Below are 24,360 nucleotides of genomic sequence, written 5' to 3' on the forward strand. Positions count from 1 at the left end.
ATATATGTTTAGACACTGACAAGTTATTTTTATTTATTTATTTTTTTAACCTCTTTACTGAAACATTCCAAATATAGTTATATAATGAACATAATGGTTTGAGTCTCAGCTTTCAGTGTATCCTTTCAGGGTATGTTCTGTCATTATCAATGTCATAAAAGAGCTGGAGTTGATTTGAGGTGTGATGCTATCATGTGTCAAATTTTGCTGTGAACAGGCAACATGGGGTCAAAGAAGATCTCCATGCAGGTGAAACAAGCCATCTCCTGTTATGTTGCAGGTCAGATTGACCCAGAACAGAAGAGATGTCACATGTCATCTGCATCACTACAGAAAACTAAAAAAAATCAAAATTATAAAAGAAAATTGTAAAATAATCAATGCCAGTGTTTCTGACACTTTTAGATAGGTAAACATGCCCCGGGTCAAATTGACCCAGGAACATAATTGGTGTTCCTGGAAACGAACATAACAGGAGGGTTAAGCTGCTACAATATTAGGAGTGGCAAAATCTACAGTTTGGTACAGAGAAAGAAAGAGAGCACTGGTGAACTCAGCAATGCAAAAATACCTGGACATCCACGGAAGACAACAGTGGTGGATGATCATTTCCATGGTCAAGAGAAACCCCTTGACAACAACCAACCAAGTGAACAACACTCTCCAGGAGGTAGGAATAACAATATCCAAGTCTACCATAAAGAGAAGACTGCAGGTGCAAGCCACTCATAAGCCTCAGGAATAGAAAAGCCAGATTGAAAATCATCTAAACAAAAAAAAAAAAAGAAAAACTAGCACAGCTCTGGAAAAACATCCTTTGGCAGATGAAGACAAGATCAACCTCTACCAGAGCGATGGCGTGGAAAACCTCATGATCCAAAGCATACCACAGCCCCTTTAAAACACGGCAGAGGCAGTATGATGGCTTGGGCATGCATGGTAGTCAGTGGCACTGGGACACTGGTGTTTATTGATGATGTGACACAGGACAGAATTCTGAAGCGTCCATTGTCTGATCTTAACCCAACTGAGCATTTCACTTGTTGAAAACGAAACTTCAGACAGAAAGGCCCACAAAAAACAGCAACTGAAACTGCAGTAAAGGCCTGGCAGAGCATAAAAGAGGAGGACACCCAGCATCTGGTGATGTCCATGAATGAAAAACTTCAAGGGTTTTCTACCAAGTATTAGAAATTTCATTTCCTGTCATTTAATTTGTCCGATTACTTTTGAGCACCTAAAACGAAGGGATTGTGTACAAAAAATGCTTTAGCTCCTCAATTTAAAATTCATAATGTACAGAACCCAAATTAGAAAAATGTCCGTCTAAATATTTCTGGACCTAAATGTATTTACAGCATCTAGACAGCTGACACTTCTCTTACTTTTTTTTTTACTTCACACAGCCTCACCTGAAGTGGCTGTAGTTGCCATTGTCACTGAAACGTGCTTATTTCAATCTCACAAAGTGTAATCGTCTCCGGGGATGTGTCTGTCTCCTGTTACAGTGACTATAGCACCACTACTCCCAGCACTTACTGTGTTGCAGACCTTTTAGAAGCAAATCCCGCCACGTCGCTTCATGATATTTTTCAGGCAGTTACTTTGAAAAAAAGATCGAAGTAGAGTTGGGGGGCAAGATAAACTTCAACCCTGACCAATGGGACATGAAACTATGTCCCACTGGTTACCCACCTGTCAGATCTGATAAAAACCAACTAAATGTGCTTTTCCCTACAGGTCTACTTACAGCACCATGAGTTTTTGCACAGATTTCAGTGTAGAAGTATGTCTGTTTTATAAAAATGCTATAAGGCACTGTTAGGCAGAGGGCAGGCACAGTTGCACAGGCACAGGTCTCAGGCTGCTCCACAACAGATGTTGCTGGACTTCTCTTCACCACAGAGGACTGTGTTCAGACCTGTGCACGGGGATGGATTCCTCACTCAGCATGTGCCCAGGCTGAGAAGCACTGTGTCAAACTGCACTGTTTTGGTTCTATTTGTCAGACCCCTGGTGTCACTGTGTGACAAGACTTTAAATCCTCGGGGTGATTTCAGAGTCCAGATGATAACGTTTTCATGACTTGGGATGAGCTAGAAAAGCTTTGTGCATTAGTGAAGTTGTCCACAACATTCGTGTGTCACTTAAGAGTCCAACTGCTCACATTTTACAGAAACCAAGTAAAGTGTATTTTCACGTCCATGAGACAAAAAAACAACAACAAAAAAAAAACAGCTGTACATGTGACAAATACATTGGACAAAAACGTAATTTTATCTTAAGGAGTTATACAAACATTTTCAGATATACACCATGAATCTTTCTGTTCATCTTGCTATTAACATGAGACCAGTTTACTGCTGGTTGGTGTTAACTACAATTTATCCTCCGTGCCCAAACAGGTGTGAACACAGTCCAGGCAGTACAAGTGACACAGAATCATTCCACATAAGGCAGAGTGTTAGATGTTTTTTTAAGCAAAGCGCAGTGCAAAAGTCCCATTTATGTCCAGGTCTTTTTTAATCAAAATATTGCTTCATCTGTTCAATAAAAAATAATCTCAGGTTACGTGCTGGTTAGCTGTTGAACTCCACAGAAAATCTGCCAACGTCCTGTGAAATCTGCTCAGAAAGACCCGAGCTGTGGAGACGGGCAAAGGTGGATGCCAGCTCACTGGTAGTCTTCAGAGTCCTGGTTACTGCTCATCTCCAGCTCCTCAGCGCTCACCATGGCAGGATTTATAGCAGCGTATCTTGTCCCATGAAACTGGCGCATATGAATCTGTAGACAAGTTAAAACAACATCAGCTGACAGCGTACGACACACAACAACATGATCAGTGAGCGAGCACAGCTCATCCAATATGAAAATCATCCTCATCCTCCGTCATCTAAAGCTGCAACCAACTATCCTGCCTTCAGAAGACAAGTTTGGCTAGAATGTGTTTGTGGAAAAGTGCTACACAGGAAACAGACCTGGAAGAAACGGAGCCTACCTGTATGTAGAGGTTGACCTCAGCGCTCCTGCACAGGTACGGGAAGTTTCCTCCCGTTTTCAGGTGCGCTCTTCTGGCGTTAGGATACAGCTTATACATCTCCTCTTTGGCTTCCAGTGACAGAGCGCTCTGATCAAACACCTCAACATCCAGAGGAAACACCACATCAGGTGACAGGAGCAGGAACAGAGCCGAATGGGTTCTGCTATACTTCATGAGAACTCTGGTTTAACACTTACATCTATGATGGTCACAGCAACGTCCTTTATTTTGTGTGGCTCCACATACGAGTTCTGACAGTTGAGCGTTAGTCGCGATGCTAACTCACTTTGGTTCAAACTCTCCAGCTGCGGGACCAGGAGGGGAGACACAGGAGAGAGGTGCACAAAGGTTACACGTTTACTGCTGCTTACAGTCTGAGTGCGACTGGCTGAGCATAAAGGGCAGTCGGAGGGTCACCCATCCACCTCTGGCTCTATTCAGACACGGCTGATGGAGCATAAGGAATGTCACTGCACTGGTTTAAAGAAAGCTGTTGGCAGGAGTTCAGGCTGTGTCGATAAATAAAGGTGCTCAAATCAAATATTGAGGTTTAAGAATTGTATCAGCCTCATATACTGGGTTTCTGTATATATTTGTACATGTTTTAATAAACTGTTGCACCTATGTTCCAATTTCTTAATAAAACACAGAAATGAGGGGTGCACAGTACTGTAAATATGATGCATTATGAGACTGATGGTCCTATTCTTCAGCCTGAAAGAACACCGTGTTTAGCAAAGTGAAATATCTTTGCCTTTGAAAAGCTGATCAAGCAGCAGGGTATTCTGTGGTAACAACACTGTAAAAGTAACAGACGCGCACACACACTTACCCTGTCTACCATGAAATCAATTGCATCTGCCATTTTAGGGTCCACGGGTCCTTTTGCAAAGTTTCCCAGAACAATCTTCTTCAGCAGGAACGCTGGCATCAACCAGAAACTGAGGGACAACACCAACACACATGAAATTGATCAAACACTTTGATCTATCAATCCATGCATGCAGTCATCCATCCATCAAAAGCACCTGTTTGCAGTCCATGTCTGGTTAAAGATGGAGGTGTCGCTGAATGAGTTGCAGAGGATGAGAGAGTGCACTCGGGGAGACTTGTGTGTATACTCAGCAAACTTCTGAGCCAAGAATCCTCCCAGAGATGCTCCAAACAGATGTACCTGAAGAGCCACAGCAACACCATCACACACTCGAGGCACACCTCAAACCGGCCATGAGGTCTGCACCTTAATACATGTTCAGTTAAAAACAACATGGGAACAGTAAACAGAAGGAATGAGTGAAAGCTATCCTAGTTTTGGGTAAACATCTGTTTATACTGTGGCCATAATGGCGAGTGCCAGTGGTGTCCAACAGCAGGTGTTTCACGAGGTCGCAGTTCCAGCCATTCAGATGACCATGACGATAGCTCTGTCTCCATATTCATGTCATGATTACATCCACACGCCTGCCACTGTTAGCAGTTCTGGCTCTGGTGTGAATGGATTCCATTACACAGACTGTCTATCACAATGGAGTATCTGCAGAGTGCAGGAATTGCTTTCACCACAAGGGGGCACTGTGGTGGTTCCTGAAGCACACTGCTCATTAGCCTTACCTGTGTTTTAGAACCTGGCAGAGTTCTGCATGACCTCCAGTCCTGCTCTCAGCTCACCGTCAGGGTGGTCGCACTCATAAGCTGCGGTTTTAGTACTTTTGCAAATAACTGCTTTGGCCAAATCCACTGAGCAGGATAAAAGCCGACTGAAGCCTGACTGACACGGACACCAGCGTGTAGGGATTTCAAAACTCGACAGCCTTCCCTAATATTGTCTGTGTGTAGTCATTTATGAGTTCTTACTGTGATAAGGTGACAGTGCAGTTTAAAAACAATGATTATTACAGAGCCCAGTGCAGTCAGAGTCTTGACCACAGTTGAGGTAAAGTTATCAGCAGGAGGTGGAAGGACTGTTTGATCACAATTAGGGCTGCCACGATTAGTCGACCAGTCACGATTATGTCGACTATCAAAATCGTCGACGACTAATTTAATAGTCGCTAAATTGATGCTTTGTAAGATCCTGAAAGGTGCAGGAATAAGTAGTAGGATTTAAGAGTGTAATAACGGACTGAAACAGAAGATGGCAGCACTGCATGTACAAGGATGCCAGCTGCCGTCTAAAGAGATTGAAAATGTGACGTCATTGAGGGGTAAAACCGCAAAGGATTGTGGGTATCCGTGGCAAGAAGTACTAGCGCAAGCAGGCTTTCAATTGAAATCAGTTACACAGCGATAAAAAGAAACAAAAAATGGCAAGAAGCTGTTGTATTATTAACTGCAATAGCCGGTCGCATGACAGCCACGGGAAGCCGACGGGTAAAGAGATCGGTTGTTATCGGATTACGTCGTTGAAGAGAAATTGTTCAAGCCATGTTTCCGAAGTAAAAAAGAGCCGACCGATGGCCTGGATTGCAGCCATTCAAAGACCAAATATAATGTCCCAGAACACTCCAGCTCACATGTTAGTCTGCTCCAAGCATTTCCACAAAGGTAAGTGTTTTGTAGTAGTTAATACGTCATTTTTCATAACATAATTGGTGATATAGGTTACAAGCAAGTCTGGCGCTGAACAGAAATTGTCGCGCTATGCTCCTTTGTTTATTGTGCATAAATAGTGAATTGTACTGACAGAATATTGCGTTTCGCTTCTGTTATTACCACGGTACATTGACAAAAACATATACTTTTATTCACAGGATAAAACAGTTTTTTGTATCACTAATTGCCCAGTACGATTACAACATACAATATTATTGTCACTGCTACATTTCTGTAATGCGTACCAGAAATTATTTCCACTACTAATTAATTACCGTTGAGCTCAAAGGTTATATTAATAAACGGTTAATGAATGTGTATTTATGAAGACGATTTGTGAGACTGGTAAACTTACGATACGTACGATGGTCTTGTGTTCTACACGGTGCATTTCAAGGTCCTGTACCCATCCGTCGGTAAACTGTACCTGGGCTTGTTGCAGTGACCTGAAGTTACTAAAAACTTCATGAGTGTATGCACTCACTCCAAGAACCGTATAATTATAAATCTGAGCGTGGTGAAAGTTGGGCAGCACGCTAACGTCTTTCGTCCACTCTGTGTGCTCCTAAGGGTCTGACCCTTTCACTCCTTTGATTTTTTCCTCGTACCTTTTCTTTGCCTTTTCGTCGAGTCTGTCTTTGTACGGTCCGGCATTGTTCTCCTTCGTTTTGTACATTCCTCTTTTGGGGGGCAAAGAAAAAGCAAGAAGGTATTGAAACCGGCGAATGAACGTTTTGTGGTGCTGCAAATGCTTGCATTTGATGCGGTACTTTGATTGTTTTGCCACGGGTTTCCGGCATGCAATGCGCGAAAGTCACGTGGTCTGTCAATCTCTAATGCCAAAGAAGAAGAAGAAGAAGAAGCAGTCTCCGGTATTGTAGCTGTGTCCAAATTTAAGGGCCACATCTTTTGGAGGCCGCACTTGTAGGCCGTACTTGTAGGCCGTTACGTTACAGCAGGGGTCCCCAATCCCAGTCCACGAGAGCCGGTGTCCCTGCAGATTTTAGATGTGTCCTTGATCCATCACAGCTGATTTAAATGGATGAATTACCTTCTCAACGGCCGTTTCTCAATTCTCAAGTACGCGAGTATGTACTCGCGTTCTCGGCGAGTACGTACTGGCTGAGAACGCACGGGAGTACGGACTCGCCGAGAACGCGAGCACGGACTCATGATTTGTACAATTGGAACACCAGCGTACGTGATGATGTCACAGGTCCGGAGTTTCTACTGCCGTCCCCTCTTAATTTAACTGTGAGTAACATGTTATGAAGCTTAACTTTAATCACAGCCAAACCGGTTTACTCAGGAACAAATAAAACACTGAAATAAACCAAACATTAACATTTAGAAGTGATCTAAGTGACTTATATATCATTTTTAACCTCAGTAGTGAAACCTCTATTAATAAAAATAGTGTACATGTACATACGTGTACATACCTTAATAAAAACAAGCAGGTGAGATGTTAGAACGCTTTTATTTTTATTTTAGTGGACACTCAATACTATAGACAGCTGCTGGGGTTTCTTTAACCTGAGTAGTGAGAAGACCGCGAGCGGGGGGGGTGTTGAAAACGAAGTGCCGGGAGTCCGCTGTTGAGTTTTGGACGAAATGCATTCTGGGATATTTAGCTGTACCAAGTCCACACAAGTCACCACCGATGCATGCTCGATAAAACGGGCGGAGCGAGAACACATCCGGGACTTTTTCGCGTTCTCGGCTTGATGCGTACTTCGAATTGGAACAGTACTTGGTCTCCGACTGATGACGTATCACGAGTACACGAGAACGCAAGTACGCACAAGTACGCATATTGAGAAACGCCCAACGTGTCTTGAAGTTCTCCAGAGGCCTGGTAATGAACTAATCGTGTGATTCAGGTGTGTTGACCCAGGGTGAGATCTAAAACCTGCAGGGACACTGGCCCTCGCGGACTGGGATTGGGGACCCCTGCGTTACAGTGACGTGACAAAGGCCGTCCAAATTCAAAGACTCATCCAAATGCGTCCTCCTTTTCCCCCAGATTTGAAGGATGGGTCGGGTGTATCCTTTGTGGCCCAACCTATCCCACAATTCATAGCACGGCCCAGCCAATTCCAGTTTCCAACAATGGCGGCAGCTACTTAGTTTTAATATTACTTTTTCTGGGTCATGAAATAAACTTTTTTATTTTATTTTTTTTATTTTTTTTTTAACGTATTTATTTATGCAAGTTTCAAATTTTTTTTACAGAGGAACACAGACAATAAGGACAAAAAAAAAACAAAAACAAAAAACAACAACAAAAAAACCCCCAACAAAACAAAACAAACACGGCCAGCACGTGTTAGGAACAGCAGAGAAGAAAAAAGCAAATAGTATACATGTCAAACAACTCAGAATCCAGTGAGTCCAATCCACACTGAAGTTCGAATCCAGAGATCGTTAGGAGGAGCAGTTGCACAACAGCTATGGGCAACAGCTCAGAATGATAACAGTTAAAACAACATGGTCAGGACCCAGGGCGTGGACTGTCCTTCTTAATGTGGTCTATAAAGGGCCCCCATATCTTCTTGAACTTCTCCATGGAGTCAGACGTAGAAAACCGAATTTCCTCCAGGTATAAACAGGAGACCATCTCCTCGAGCCACCTCTTGAAGCAGGGAGGGGAGGCAGATTTCCACTCACCCAAAATCAGACGTTTGGCAAGTACCAAACCAAACATAAGGGCCTGTTGCACAGCAAAAGGAAGTGCCAAGGAGTTGCCGGAGCAGCCCAGGATCACCATAAGACAGTCAGGATGCAGTTGCCTATTGTAAACAGTGCTATAAAAACTAAAAATACTAGTCCAGAAGGCAGTAAGCTTAGAACAGGACCAAAAAAGATGGCCAAGAGTACCGTCCACAAGTTTACATTTATCACATTTGGGGGAAACACTAGGAAAAATCTTGTTCAATTTGGTTTTGGAATAGTGCAACCTATGGACTACCTTAAATTGAATTAACTGAAGCCGGGCATTAACAGAGCACAGTTTTATCCGGCTTAACGCTTCAGCCCATAAACCGTCAGAGATATCCAAACCAGTGTCCCTTGTCCAAGCCTCTTTAATATGGCAAGAGGAGGTTGCCGAAGAAAAAAGGTTAACAAGCCGAGAGATTAAGTGTTTTGAGGTGGGAGGTTCGTTCATTATATTGTAAAAGACATGCTGCATGGGGATAGTATCTAAATTCGAGAACGCTTGCTTGACATAATTCCTAATTTGTAAATACCGAAAGAAATGACTTGTAGGGAGATTGTACTTTGTCTGAAGTTGAGCAAAAGAGGCAAAATGATTGTCAATATAAAGATCTTTTATAGCAGTTAACCCTTTAACAGGCCATTGTTTGAAAGCAGCATCCATTGTACTAGGCTTAAAACTAGGATTATGGCAGATCGGGGCAAAGGTTGACAATTCCGGGAGGTTCAAGATTCTCTTAATTTGGTTCAATATTTTTACGGAGTTGCAAAGAATAAAGTCATCACATATACTAGTAGTAACCGATTTTGAAAATAAAATAGCTGGTAAGGATGCTCCAGTGTGCTCGATAGCTGTGCTAAGCTCCATTTCGAGCCATTTGGGGCTGGACCCACATCCCAAAGCATCACCAACTGTAGGCAGATTCCAAAAGACCCAGGCTCTAGCATTACAGGCCCAGTAATAATGTTTGAAAATTGGAAGGCCCAGACCACCCTCGTCTGTGGGCTTTTGCAAGTGAGACTTCGAGATGCGGGGGGGCTTGTAGGCCCAAACAAAAGGCATGATAATGGCATCCAATGCTTTGAAAAAGGAGGACCTGAGAAAAATAGGAACGTTCTGGAATAAGTACGTGAATTTAGGGAGCACAACCATTTTGATTATATTGATACGGCCAATCATTGAAAGTGGGAGAAGTTTCCATTTATCTATCATACACTTGAGCTCATCAATTAGAACCGAATAATTAAGCCTGAAGAGGAGTTTTGAGTTCCTAGGGATGTTAATACCCAGGTATAAATAACTTCAAGATGGCGCCGCGGATGGCAGCCTCGGTACTGCGCTCTCTCGCACTTTTCTTGTTTTTGTTTATTTTCTGCGCTTTTGGTCACTCAGACCACATCACTTTCTCCAGAGATGAACTGCTAAACATCAGGCAGTCGTCTCACTATAGTTCTTATCCATTTTTCACAAACCCGGAAAGTTTTTTGGAGATTTTAGTTGGAGGCGCAGCAGCTCTCTGTGGCTCCTGGAGGAGACGCAGACGGGGGACCCGCGCTGGTGCACTGGTGAAACTACGTCGGCGAGGATTCCGCACGGCACTCCCCTCCATTCACCTCGCGAATCTCCGCTCTCTTCCAAACAAAGTCGACGAATTACTGCTCTTAAACCGGACTAACAAGGACTTTGCACGCTCTGCTGCCCTCTGCTTCACTGAAACCTGGCTCAGTGAGCGTGTCCCAGACGCTGTCTTAAATCTGCCGGGCTTCCAACTTCACCGGGCGGACCGCGAAACGGAGCTCTCAGGGAAAACAAAGGGTGGTGGAGTCTGCTTCTACATTAATGAAGGTTGGTGTACTGATGTCACAGTGTTACAGAAACACTGCAGCCCACACTTGGAAAGTCTTTTCATCAATTGTAAACCGTTTTATTCACCGCGGGAGTTTTCTTCCTTCATGCTGGTCGGAGTTTACATCCCTCCTCAGGCCAACGCGAACAACGCACTGTGCGAGCTGGCTGACCAGATCACCACCCTGGAGAGGAAATTCCCGGACTCCTTTACAATTATCCTTGGGGATTTTAACAGAGCAAACCTCAACCACGAACTCCCTAAATACAGACAGCATATAGACTGCCCCACCAGGGACAACATCATACTGGATCACTGCTACACCACTCTAAAAGATGCCTATCGCTCTGTGCCCCGGGCAGCTTTGGGACATTCTGATCACTGCATGGTCCATCTTATTCCAGTTTATAGGCAAAAACTCAAATGTGCCAAACCTGTAGTCAAAACTGTGAAGAAGTGGACTAACGCAGCAAAGCAGGAACTACAGGACTGTTTTGACTGCACTGATTGGACTGTTTTTTTAAAGCTGCATCTGAGAACCTGGATGAGCTCACGGACACTGTGACATCATACATCAGTTTTTGTGAAGACGTGTGTGTGCCAACAAAGACCTTTTGCACATACAACAACAATAAACCATGGTTCACTCCTAAACTCCAACATCTTCGTAAAGCTAAGGAGGACGCCTACAGAAGTGGTGACAGGGCCCTGTACAAGCAAGCCAGGAACACACTGACCAAGGAGATCAAAGCAGCTAAAAGGATCTACTCCCAGAAGCTGGAAGAACGGCTCTCAGCCAACGACCCTGCGTCAGTGTGGAGGGGCCTGCAGGAAATCACCAGCTACAGACGCCCCCCACCCACTGTTGAAGCAAACAAAGACCTGGCCAACGAGCTAAATACATTCTACTGCAGGTTTGAGACGGACAGACTCCCACGCCTCATCCTCCCCTCCCCAGAGACACTGCTTCAGACAATGACCCCCAACACACCTTCCACTTCTCCCCCCTTCACCCTCCCCCTCCCCAATCCAGTCTCAACGACAACCCCCACCCTCCCCAATCCAGACCCAACGACCACCACCACCCTTCCCATTTCAGACTCAACGACCGCCACCACCCTCTCCAATCCAGACTCAACGACCTCCATCACACCTCCCACCCCCCTTTCCTCCTCCCTGGAACTCAGAATACACACTGAGGATGTGAGCCGACTATTTCAGAAACAGAAGCCCAGGAAAGCCCCCGGACCAGACGGTGTTTCACCCTCCTGCCTCAAGACCTGTGCTGAACAGCTGGCTCCCATCTTCACTCACATCTTCAACAGATCCCTGGAGCTGTGTGAAGTTCCATCCTGCTTCAAACGCTCCACCATCATCCCTGTTCCCAAGAAACCCACCATCACAGGACTGAATGACTACAGACCTGTCGCCTTGACGTCTGTGGTCATGAAATCCTTCGAACGACTGGTGTTAGCCCATCTGAAGGACATTACAGGCCACCAGCTGGACCCTCTGCAGTTTGCCTACCGGGCAAACAGGTCGGTGGATGATGCAGTGAATATGGGGCTGCATTACATCCTGCAACACCTCGACCGCCCGGGAACTTATGCCAGGATCCTGTTTGTGGACTTTAGTTCGGCTTTTAACACCATCGTGCCTGAACTTCTCTCTTCCAAACTCTCCCAGCTCAGCGTGTCTCCAGCTACCTGTCAGTGGATCACCAGCTTCCTGACAGACAGAAAGCAACAAGTGAGGCTGGGGGAGATCACCTCTGAAACTCGGTCCCTCAGTACTGGTGCCCCTCAAGGATGTGTCCTCTCACCACTACTGTTCTCCCTCTACACTAATGACTGCACCTCCAAGAACTCGGCTGTTAAACTCCTAAAGTTTGCAGATGACACCACCGTCATTGGCCTCATTCAGGATGGTGATGAGTCAGCACAATCTGGAGCTGAACACTCTTAAAACTGTAGAGATGACAGTGGACTTCAGGAGACACCCCCCAACTCTGCCCCCCCTCATCATATCAGACAGCCCTGTGTCGACTGTGGAGATCTTCAAGTTCCTGGGTACCACCATCTCCCAGGACCTGAAGTGGGAGACCAACATCAACTCCATCCTCAAAAAGACCCAGCAGAGGATGTACTTCCTGAGACAACTGGGGAAGTACAGTCTTCCACAGGAGCTGCTGATCCAGTTCTACACTGCAGTCATTGAGTCTGTCCTGTGCTCCTCCATCACAGTCTGGTATGGTGCAGCCACTAAACAGGACAGGAGCAGACTGCAGCGGACTGTACGGGCAGCAGAAAGGATCATCGGTGCCCCCCTGCCCTCCATCCAGGATCTGTACCTCTCAAGAACCAGGAAACGGGCAGGGAAAATCGTCACAGACCCCTCACACCCTGGACACAGACTTTTTGACCTGCTGCCCTCTGGCAGACGGTACAGAAGCCTGCAAACCAAGACCACCCGACACAGGAACACTTTCTTTCCCCTCGCCATCTCCCTCCTAAACAGTTGACCTGTCACACTGCTTCCCACTGCCAGACTGCAACTGCACCTTATGTACATTCTGTAGTATTCATTCCACCTCATTTCATTTCTGTATTTTATGTACATAAGTTTAGTTATTTATAGTTGGTTCACACAGCTTTGTGTATGTATGTGTATGCATGCGTAATGTACATATAGGTGTGTGTGTGTGTGTGTGTGTGTGTGTGTGTGTGTGTGTGTGTGTGTTTTTTACATTGCTGTGCTTGAGAGCCACCATCTACCGGAACCAAATTCCTTGTATTTGTCTGCACATATACTTGGCCAATAAACACGATTCTGATTCTGATTCTGATGAAAAATAATCCTGGGAGACCTTAAAGGGCAAACTAGACAGGAAATCACGGCCCAGACCAGACGACAGCGGCATAAGAACAGACTTCTTCCAATTAATGGTGAACCCTGATAGGTGGCCAAAGCTGTCAATCAGTTTAAGAAGAGGAGGAAGGGAGATCTTTAAATCTGAAAGAGCCAATATGATATCATCTGCATACAGACCGATGGTGTACTCTGACGTACCACAATTTATACCAGAGATATGGGAATTGGCTCTGATGGCAATGGCCAGCGGCTCAAGAGCTAAAGCAAAAAGCGTTGGAGAGAGGCAACAACCCTGCCTGGTCCCATGGTGTAAGAGGAACGGGAGCGACCTCTCATGGTTGGTAAGGACCGAGGAACGAGGGCAAGCGTACAGCAACTTAACCATATTCAAAAATTTCGACCCAAAACCAAATTTGTCAAGAGTGGCAAACAAATAAGTCCATTCCACCTGATCAAAAGCCTGCTGGGCATCAAGTGAAATCACCGCAGAATTGGGCAGTGTCGTTGAGTACATTGCATCTAAGAGACATCTAGTATTTGAGAAAGAAAATCTATTGGGGATAAAACCCGATTGATCAGGATGAATTAAAGAGCCTATATGCTTATTTAACCGGTTGGTTAGGACTTTAGCGATTATTTTTTGGTCTGAGTTGAGAAGACTTAGGGGACGATAGGATGAAACGTTAGTTTCGTCTCGGTCTTTTTTCAGGAGGAGACAAATATGGGCATCATAGAAAGAATGAGGGAATGAGCCGTTTACCACTGAGCAATTTACCATCCGGAGCAGCAGGGGAGCAATAACGTCAATATGTGTCTTATAAAACTCAATCCCAAAACCGTCCGGGCCACAAGCTTTACCGTTAGGAAAGGAGCAAATTGCAATTCTAATTTCCTCCAGCGTAAAGTCTGCATCGAGTGAACCCCGTGCAACATCAGAAAGAGTTGGGATGTCTAAAGCATTAAGAAAATTAGTGATTTCAGTAACTGTGGCAGTGGTACCAGATGTATATAACTGACTATAAAAACTACGAAATCTGTCATTTATCTGTTTGTGATCAGACAGCAACTGGCCAGTTGAAGAGAGAATTCTGTGTATCGCCCTATCAGCTTGAATGCCCTTTAGCTGTCTGGAAAGAACCTTGTCAGCCTTTTCACCAAGCTCAAAATGCTTCTGTTTTAATCTGCGAATACAATTCATGACCTGCTCCCCCAACATGTGGTTGTAGTCATATCTCAATTTTAGAATGGTATTAAGTGTGTCATCAGCCCCAGTATCGCGATACTTCTCCTCCAACACAGCCAGCTCTGCCTCAATATTAGCACGCAACCTGAGTTTGTCCCTTTTCTGAGAAGCTTGATAAGCAATAATATGACCTCTAATAACGACTTTAAAGGACTCCCACAGAACTGAGTCTGAAACTACACCGTTATCATTGAATTGTAAAAATTCTGCAATTTTAGTAGATAGGTAATCCGTAAAAGAGACATTTAGATATAAAGAGGGGTTGAATTTCCAATTGTATTGGGAGGTGTAGAGGTTAAAGTCAATTACCGTTGAGAGAGGTGCGTGGTCCGAAACTAAAATACTATGATAAGTGGAACTAACCACTTTCGAAATAAGCCTGGAATCAATAAGAAAATAGTCAATTCTACTGAAACTGCCATGGACAGGGGAGAAGAAAGAGTATTGCTTTTCTAACGGATGTTGATGCCTCCAAATGTCAACCAAGTCCAAAGATTTAGTAAGAGTATTGAGCACAGAAACAGCTCTCAAAGTTGGGGCCAGGGAAGCAGAGGACCTATCCAACAATGGATCGAAATAACAATTAAAATCACCACCGATAATGATATTATGGTCATTGTATTGTGAAACAAGATTGAATACTTTACTAAAGAAGTCAGGATTATCAAAATTAGGGGCATAAATGTTCAAGAGGACTACAGGGATGGAGTTGATCGTACCTGTAACAAGTATGAACCTCCCACCTGGATCACATGTCTGATTTTTGAATATAAAAGGAATAGTTCTGCGAACAAGAATGGCAACCCCTCTCGCCCTGGAAGAAAAGGTGGACTGGTACACCTGTGACACCCATACCGATCTTAATCGCCTCTGCTCTGAAGGATGGATATGGGTCTCCTGTAAAAAAATTATATCAGAAGACAAAGATTTTAAATGCGAAAATACCTTACCACGTTTAAGAGCTTTGCCCATACCCCGACAATTCCAGGTGGTAAAAGTTATGTGGCTCATCCTCAAATTAAGTGAGTAGATGACTTACGACAGTGTGGAAGGACAAAATGAAGGCTTTGACATTTGGCAAATAAAGAGCTGGCACTTACATCAAAAGAAAAAAAAAGAAAACGACACATAATTAGAAACATGAAGACACTCACCCACCCCCCACGCCGCAAAAAGAAGAAAGCGGAACAACCCCAATATCCAACAGGGAGGCAGCCGGGAACCAGGGCCAGCCTGACCGAACGCTAATACTCCAAAAAAAAAACCATGGAGCCCCGTGCGCCCCACATATAATCTATTTAACAAACATAAAAAAACAAAATTGTGCACAAAATACAAAAGATCCAACCCAAACATCTAGATGGATATTCCCAAAATCGGAACATAACACAAATACTGTAGAGGCGGAACCCAATAGGCAGAATAGGCACTATACACCGCTTCAGTGCGGGAAAGACATGCACTCTACAATATGTAAATCACAGTATGCGCACCAACAAACCTTTATATTGTGCCTTAATCAACTGAGGACAAGGATGTTGGATCAAAACATTCAACATAGCTGGGTAGAGAACATTACAACAAAAAATGCGCAAAGTGTGTAAATATGTCGTGAAATTAGCAAGTCACTTATGAATTATTAGTCATTTGCAGGGCCTAAGGAGTCAGCAAACCGTGCAGCTTCCTCCGGCGACATAAAAGTCTTCGATGTGTTGTTATAGTCGACTTGGAGCTTTGCGGGAAAGCGAAGAGAGCACTTAGCACCGGCGTCGGTCAGCCGCTTCCTTACACCAGCAAAGGCCTGCCGCTGCGCCGAGACCTCCGCCGTGTAGTCAGGGAAAATGGAGACTCTGTCGCCGTGGTAGAGCAGAGGAGACCGTTGCCTGCTGAGTCGTAATATGTCAAACACATCCCGGTCGTTGTGGACTTTAGCAATGATGACACGTGGCCGTTCATTGGGCTGTGGCTTCGGTCTCAGACTACGGTGGGCTCGATCTATTTTTATCGGCCTGCTGAAGTTCTCATGACCCAAAAGCTCTGGAAGTAGCTTAGCAACGAAGTCGGTTGGGTTGCCTTTCTCATCCCCTTCCTTAACTCCCACAATCCTCACATTGAGTCGGCGAGAGCGCCCCTCCAGATCGTTGACTTTGGCTTTGAGGAGAGTGTTAGCCACCTGTAGCTCTTTGCACGATGCTTCAAGCTTTGCTAATCGGCTATCATTAGCGGACATAGCTTTATCAAGGTCTTCAAACCGGCGCTCAGACTCATGATATTTCTTCTGGAGAGAAGTTAGCGTTGCATCAATTGCATCGAGACGGCCCTCAACCGACTTCTTTAACCCGTCCACAAGCGAGGTTATTTTCGAAAGCTCAGCTCCATGCTTAGCGATAGCCGCTAATATGGCATCATTACCAGCCGCCGACTGGCTCGCCTTGGACGTATCCCTCTGGCTCTCATCTTTCTTCGGCATGTTGACAAAAGATCGACTCCGGCAGTCCACGAAACAAATTTTAAAACTACCCAGCTAGAAATAAACTTAAAGTGCAACTTTATGAGTGAGATGGCACGGAGAGCTCAGAAAACACGTCTACTCCATAGCTGCACACGAGCGCCCCCCCATGAAATAAACTTTTAAGATATTTTCAGGCGAGAATGTAGCAGTGTAAACTTAAAATATCTGCCCGGTTTGTCAAGACATCACATGTTTGCAAAAGTGTTCCGATGTTTTCGGAGACGTCTGCTACCCACCAGCTCGATAGCTAGCCCGGGGTTCAAGGCTCCCTAGAGCCGGCAAGAACAGTGAACTCCCAGCACATCGTTTTCAGACTCTGCGCAGTCTTTCGCTACTCAGATTAAACTTGATATAGAAGTCATTTAGATAATTTAAAATGTAATTGTTTGGCTTTTTCTGTTTTATTTGTTCCTGAATAAATCGGTTTGGCTGAGATTAAAGTTATAGTTTAAACACAGCTGAATAAACGTCAAACAGAAAACTGATTAAACTGAAATGTGAGATGGTAGAGAATTTACTTCAATGTCCTGTTATATTTTAGATAGCAAGGAGCAGACGGCTGAGTTTATTAAACCTTTAAGACCTACCATAGAACCAAGTCCGCCGGAGCTTATATTATATATTTACATGTTGTAGTGCCATTTTTGGGAGCATTTCAAGTTGCTATACATCAATACAACCGTTATAGCCCAAATTTTAATAATATGTATGCATTAAGTGCATAGTAATTACATAAATTGCAAAAAAAAAATAAATTGCAAAAAAAAAAAATTGAAAATGGTTTTAGTTTTTTTAACATATATTTCTAGTTAGAGAAATTTAAGAGGCTTATCCCTCAAAATTGTAAATACAAAAAAGTTGCATAAACTAGTTTCCCACCACAGGAAATTTATTTTGAGTGTCTTCATAGTTTTATTTTTGAAATACACCAATTTTTATATACTGCAGGAAAAACAAAAATAAATATTATAGTGCAAATTTGCAAAAAAGCAGCATATGCATCAAAATAAACTATTTCCAGCAGTGCAATATGAGTCCTAAGGATCCCAGAAACGACACAGAAAGTCATAAAGTCAAAGATAACTTTTAAAAACAACAGTATAGGCTCATGAGGCCCTGATGGTAAAAGACTACATTTCCGCGAAAATGACGTCACTTCCGGTTTCGGGCAGGTAATGGCGGACATGCGATAGTTCGCGGTGAGGTCTATTCCAACCTAGGAAGTGTTATGAACAGCTGATCGGATCGGCAAAGCGTGTTTCTGGAATATTATGTTTTTGTTGCTGCAAGCGCTTTTTATGCAGTTTTTGCAAAGCTATATGTGGAAGGAAACTGTGACCTAGGACAAGCTGATGGCATAAGATGTAAGTACAACTCCTCCAGTTTCATATGCAAAAAAAATTATTGCGCTAGCTTACGTGGTTGCAGTGCTACTGGGATTTAAAAGTATTTGCGCAAAACGGAGCGTGCCCGCTCCGACCGGTTTTAAAGGGTTAAACTCCACAGAGACAATCTGCAAATTTCATTAAAAGTTTAATAAACTATCATCTTGTCTTTATTTTTAGTTAGCACATACCTTAAACACTTCAAGCTGTAAGCTAATGATAGTTATATAAGAGCAGATGGATGCTGGTGTAATAAGCTGTACGTTTTACGTCCAATGGATGCATGATCTGATTAGACGACTCATCGCAAAACTAATCAGTGACTAGTTGACTATCAAAATAATCGTTTGTAGCAGCTCTAATCACAACCCTGGTCTACATACAGATCAGTCAGCGTCAACACAACACAAAGTACGGCCTTACTTTATCCAGCTGCAGGTGATCCAGAAGCTTCCTAAAGCCATCGCAGAACTCCATGAGATCCCAGTAGACCGGATACTGCAGCTGCAAATCACAGCACCAAAACAACTCCATCACATTCAGTTAGTGGTGTCAGGCATATTCCAACAGCAGTCTGATTATCTGGTTAGTAAGTTTGTACTTGGAATAAACTGTGTGGGGTTAGCAATGAACATTTCAAGCAGGTCCAGCATGTCCCTGACTCAGCGGCAGACACACTCCCACAGTTTCACAACTTCCTGACTAGGACTGGGTATCGTCACTGATTTCTAGAATCGATTTGATTCCGATTCACAAGGTCCCGATTCGATTCAATCCACGACTCGATTAGATCCAATTTTAATAATATAATTCTGATCATTTATCAGTACTGACACTTGTGAGACTTCATCAGAGGTCTAAGCATCACAGCAGATGCCTTGTGTCAAAGTAACTGAGAATAAAACAGAAAAACATGAAGGAGATTGTCCTGGCCTGGCTTTTTATAACAGATATACTGCAGAATATTTTTAAGGTTAACAAAAATGAAAGAAAACCATGAATCAACATATGAATATTACCTGATGTTGCTGAAGTGAAGTAGACCAAAGTTACAGAGGTTTTATTAGAAACATGGCTAAGCGTTTTGCAATTTGGCATAATTTTAAAAAGTTTATATTTCTTCAGTATTACACACCAGAAATGAGGCTTTCTTGTCGGAAGTCATTAAAAAAACAACAACAAATAAACAAACAAAAACAAAAAAAAACAGCGGCTGACAGCGATGTACACAATGTTTGACTGGTGGGTAATTAGCAAGGAAATAATACAGAAAACAGAGAGGAAACTGAGCTGTTCAGGGAGTGTGATTTTATCGTGGTGGGAGCAAAGCAGCAAAAGTCAGAGGGAATTCATGACGATGTTTATCAAACATGAAGTGTAGTTTGAATCTTCTTTTGCTGATGGTTCAGTGAATTTTGGTCGGAGAGTGACAAAACCTGCAGCATCAGAATCTGTGTACGTGCAGTCTTGTGAGAAAGCTGACATCTCACAGATGCACCTGATGCGTCGGGTCCACGCTTTGTGTTTGTGCTGAATCCATTTACCTGCTCTCATTTACTGTTTTAGCTGTTTGGTGGTTGTTGAAAGAGTTTTGTGAGGTTTAACCTAGGGCTGGGCGATATAGCCTAAAATCCATATCGCGGTATAATTTGAAGCATGTGCGGTAACGATATATATCGTGATATATTCTGTTCTTCTGTATAACGTATTTTCCACACTACAAGGGGCAAAATCCTTTAATTTTCTCAAAAATCGACAGTGCGCCTTATGTATGAATTCTGGTTGTGCTTACTGACCTCGAACCGATTTTATGTAGTACACGCTAGTTTCCACCGAAACATGAAATAGCATGTTATGACTGAAAGATTTCTGAATAAATTAAAACGTACAGCTCTGCTATCACTTCCAACATAAATGAAGACAGAAAACTAAACAGCAGTGACTTTTGTAGGGTTACTGAAGTTGGACTAGCTGGTATATAATGATGTGCTACGTGATCGCTAGCTACACAGCTATGCTAGCGTAATATAAACACTGAAGCTAGAGTACAAACGTTAACTTTTTTTCCCACTCAATAGAAGTTAACGTGGGGGTCTGATGGTTAGGGACAAATGCAATCGCATGGCAGGATGCTATAAAAGGACCAAACTTCAGTCAGGAGAACAACTGAGATGATCCATCCACAATACAAGGTTAGTTATTAATATACTGCTGCATGGGAATAGAGAGGAGAATTCAGCATAAATGAATCAATGGTACGGAACTGGAGGAAGCGCAGTTTTTGGCTTTCCCCATATTCCAAAAGTACTTAGTCTCTTTGCTATTACTGTCGCCTGGCATAATTTGCAGATGATACTGCTTGCAGCCGCTGCCATGCTTTCGTCCAAAACAGGCGCAGCTTGATGACACCATCAACATGCGCTATCGCGGTAGAGCAGTATAGTCAAAATCTCTACCGTGGGCCAGATTTAAATCGTTTCTACCGTATACCGTTTATACCGCCCACCCGTAGTTTAACCTGAGATTCTGGTGTTTCTGGCAAAATACATTTATATTTAAAAATCGATTCAGGATTTAATGAATCGATATTGCTTTATTCAAGGTAAAATTGATTTTAATTGGAAAATCAATTATCGAAACCCACTCCTAATCCCGACTGAGGCTTTGTGCTACTGTGGCAGAGTGTCTCATCTTCCAGTAACAACTGTCATTCAAAGAACTGCCAAAGAAATTTGAGTTACTGCACACAATAGTCCACCGGGATAGCTCACCGAGATGACTCTGTAGCCCCAGCCCGTCAGAGCCAGCACCTGCTGGAAGAACACCTCCGCTGTGCCGCTGACTGGAGGGAGGAAGATGATGGGACAGCGGACACTCTTTGGCCCAGCGTCGTACAGTGACCACACCTTACTGTCATCATCATCAACAATAATCTGAGGAAAGAAGCACAGCCATGTGACAGACAGAGACCAGCTGCCTATTTAAAACAACATGCCAACAGAAAGACTGCAGCTCTTCGAGGTTGTCATGAAGACCAAACATTTTACAGTTGCCGTTTTCTGAGCCCATACACTCACATCTGTTTTTCAAAAACATTCATTATGAATTCTGATTTTTGTACATTTTATATTAATTTCATCATTCACCGTGAATGTGATGCCACGTTCTTTGTTGGCCATTCTATGTGCCGCCCATCTGCAACTAAATGCTCACTACATGTATCCGTGTTGGAGTTTTATTACAGTGTTCACTAAATACAGAATAAGTGGTAAAAGTGCTGCAGGCCTGGCTCATGTTACATATATAACCATGCAGCAGTAAACGGTAAACAGGCTGCTTCTACTCTACCCAAGCATTTTTCTATGCATGTGCTTTCTATCCAGCATTCACATTCTGATGGATGCATCAGTATATAGCGTTATTTTTGTGCCTCTATTCTGAGTGCACGTACATAATGTTTGCAAATACAAATGTTGCATTTTGAGGAGAAAATTATTTTGAGTGAAGAAAATTCATTGCTGCTTGCAAGAAATGTATTTCAGTGTTTGCTATTATCCATATATACACACACACACACACACACACAATAACAGCCCCTCTCGCTCAGTTGTTGGCATTTGCTCTTGCTCAGATCTCTGTGTGCTGACAGACATCTGCAGACCTGCTCCCAGTGTGTGTCACTCCCACTCTCAACATCTCTGCTCCCTGCACACTCAACTTTTTCTGTTCATTCATTTCTCTGTTATAAATGTGCCAAATAAAACCCAACCAATCACACACTCGGATGCAAAAATTCTGATTGGCTGTTTTGGTCTCCAATCAGCTCGCTAGCTACTGCATTCTGGAAACACTGTCCAAAGTGTAGCTAAATCCAGTGGAGTGCTTTGGTTTAAACTAGATTAAAACCCATTTTTGGTTAGTATGTTTAATTATTTTATTTTAAAATATATAATTTTTTAAGAACATTGTTGGTTTTATTCTAGTTTAAACCAAACCACTCCACTGGATTTGGCTAGTAGCTAAATCTCTATCTAATATCTTTTATCCTGTCTTTCTTTTCTCACCCCAACCAGATGCAGCAGATGGCCACCCCTCCCTGAGCCTGGTTCTACCCGAGGTTTCTTCCTGTTAAGAGGGAGTTTTTCCTTCCCACTGTCGCCAAAGTGCTTGCTTAAAGGGGGGGGGGGGGGGTCATATGATTTTTGGGGTATGTATTATTGTAGCGTCTACCTTACAATATAAAGCGCCTTGAGGCGGCTGTTGTTGTGATTTGGCGCTGTGCAAATAAAATTGAATTGAATTTGAACACTTTTTACTCTCACACATGTTCTCTATTGCACAAATATGGGCACTGCACAGCTGTGGATTAAATGAAGCTTGGAAACAAAAGATTTTTTAATCGTCCATGCCGCCCTAGTTTAGCTGTCCGAACACGTGATGCTGAAAGCAGCGGCCCTGTGAGCACACAACATCAGTATAAATGTGACCATGTGACAGATGGCTGACTGACCAACATGTGTTAAGGACAGAAGCCTTCAGTGCTCACATGACAACAAAGCAGGAAGTCTGCAGTGGCAGAAAAGCAGCAGATCTGAGGACAGCCAGGCATTCAGTAGCTCACAGACTAACCACTTGGAACCTAACTATTTCCTGGCACAGCGACAGACTGAGCCCATGTTCAGACAGCACCAGCAGCAGCAGTGTGTTAGAGTGAGCAGCACTAAGCTGCTGTGACTCTCCCTGGAGGAGTGTCACTGGAACTAAAGAGAAGATGTCGCGATGAAGAGCAGCTCTAACACATCGAGGGGGGAAATGTGGTACATACTAGTACATAGTTGTACTAAAGTACTAATGTAGTAAAACTAGTTTGTGGTGCAACTCAAATGCGGCTGCACCAAAATCCTGTGGATCATATGAGATTTTGTCATGCTCAGTGCCAAAGGTCACACCGAGCACACGACTGGTGATCTGACCACAAGAATGCTTGCACGTCCACGTGTAACCCTCCATGTATTCATGTACACTGCTCTGTCATAATCACTGTGACATTTCAAAATGAAATACACTGCCATGTCAGAAACACGTATAACAACATAAACAACTCTCCTTTCAGTCATTCCAGCTCCAAACAACGTTTTTAGAGCGTTTCCTGCTCAGTCATCTCTGAAAACTCGGACATGGATGATGATGATTCTGAAATTATACCTTCATATATCACATACATTTACTTCTAAAGGCCTATCCACCCACTTTTCCACACTTTAAAGTCTGAGGCCAGATTCGAACATGAGCATTTCAAAAACTATTAAAGAAAAAAGTCTAAATTGTCTTACATCAAAATCAGGATCTGTAATTTAGGACAGACGTTAAAAAAACCTCAAAGTTGTGTTTCTAATGCCACTTCCTGTACTTTAAACTCTCCCCGACTCCTCCAGGGTATGCTCGCAAAGTGTGTTTCCCCCCAAAATTATTTAACAATCATTTTCTAATTAGTCGAACTACATGTGCAAACTCTAGATTGCCTACTGACATTTTTGTTTTCATGCTGCTCAATCCAGCACAAAAGTTAAATAAAAATGGCTTTTTCTTCATTTTGTGGTTCAGTGGAGCAGAAGGCCTCGGTGAGCTCAGATTATAGTTTCGGTTCCAGCCCGTCTCCGCCATGCACCTGTACTAAACAGTAACCTGGCTTCTAACTGCATGCGAGTTTGTTTTTCCTCGCAGACATAGAGAGGACATAACAAGTGTGTACTTCCTTAATGACGCAGTGGGCCGAGCAGCTCTGTGTACTCACTCTCTTCAGTGGCACCGTGCTTCTGAACCAGTTGTAGTCCGGAGACACTTTAATCTCGTCCATCTGTGGGCACACAAAGTAGCAGTCACAGGATGGCGGCGTGCTTCGGCCGGGGGAGGTTCGGGGAGCAAACACCGCCCGCCGCGGCTATCCGCTGTTAGCTCCGCGGTTAACTGCACGAGAGCACAAGCTAGATGACTTACCACAGATGTTCACCGCGGCCCGAGACGCCGTGACGCTGCTGTTCCCGTGCTACCCGTGGATGTCAGTCACCGTATCCGAGACTCCAGGTCCATGTCGGGGTACCGTCTCCTGGGCGGCCGCCTGCTCATGTGACTCTGCTTTCACACACTTCCGT

The 24,360-nt window shown here is 43.6% G+C and overlaps 1 protein-coding gene across 1 annotated transcript; it reads right to left on the reverse strand.

Annotated features, from left to right (window-relative positions):
* Window positions 1-102: 102 nt before the first annotated feature.
* Window positions 103-24,351, reverse strand: spg21 (SPG21 abhydrolase domain containing, maspardin). The gene is made up of 9 exons (XM_063470706.1): window positions 24,206-24,351; window positions 24,003-24,065; window positions 20,980-21,141; window positions 18,632-18,712; window positions 4,069-4,214; window positions 3,873-3,981; window positions 3,238-3,345; window positions 2,999-3,139; window positions 103-2,784 (listed from the first exon to the last, which is right to left on the reverse strand). Exons 2-9 carry the CDS (start codon window positions 24,063-24,065, stop codon window positions 2,674-2,676), a joined length of 921 nt encoding a protein of 306 aa, XP_063326776.1. The 5' UTR covers window positions 24,206-24,351; the 3' UTR covers window positions 103-2,673.
* Between the last annotated feature and the right edge of the window lie 9 nt (window positions 24,352-24,360).

The sequence above is a fragment of the Pelmatolapia mariae genome, linkage group LG1 (genome assembly GCF_036321145.2).
Source record: "Pelmatolapia mariae isolate MD_Pm_ZW linkage group LG1, Pm_UMD_F_2, whole genome shotgun sequence".
Classification (NCBI taxonomy): Eukaryota; Metazoa; Chordata; class Actinopteri; order Cichliformes; family Cichlidae; genus Pelmatolapia; species Pelmatolapia mariae.

Excerpts from the sequence above, each read along its gene's own strand:
- spg21 (XM_063470706.1), bottom strand. The coding sequence starts at position 24,065 with ATGGACGAGATTAAAGTGTCTCCGGACTACAACTGGTTCAGAAGCACG. Across the intron at positions 3,346-3,872 it reads TTGATTTCATGGTAGACAGG|CTGGAGAGTTTGAACCAAAG; the intron begins GTAAGTGTGTGT and ends CTGGTCCCGCAG. Across the intron at positions 2,785-2,998 it reads AGGTCAACCTCTACATACAG|ATTCATATGCGCCAGTTTCA; the intron begins GTAGGCTCCGTT and ends ACTTGTCTACAG.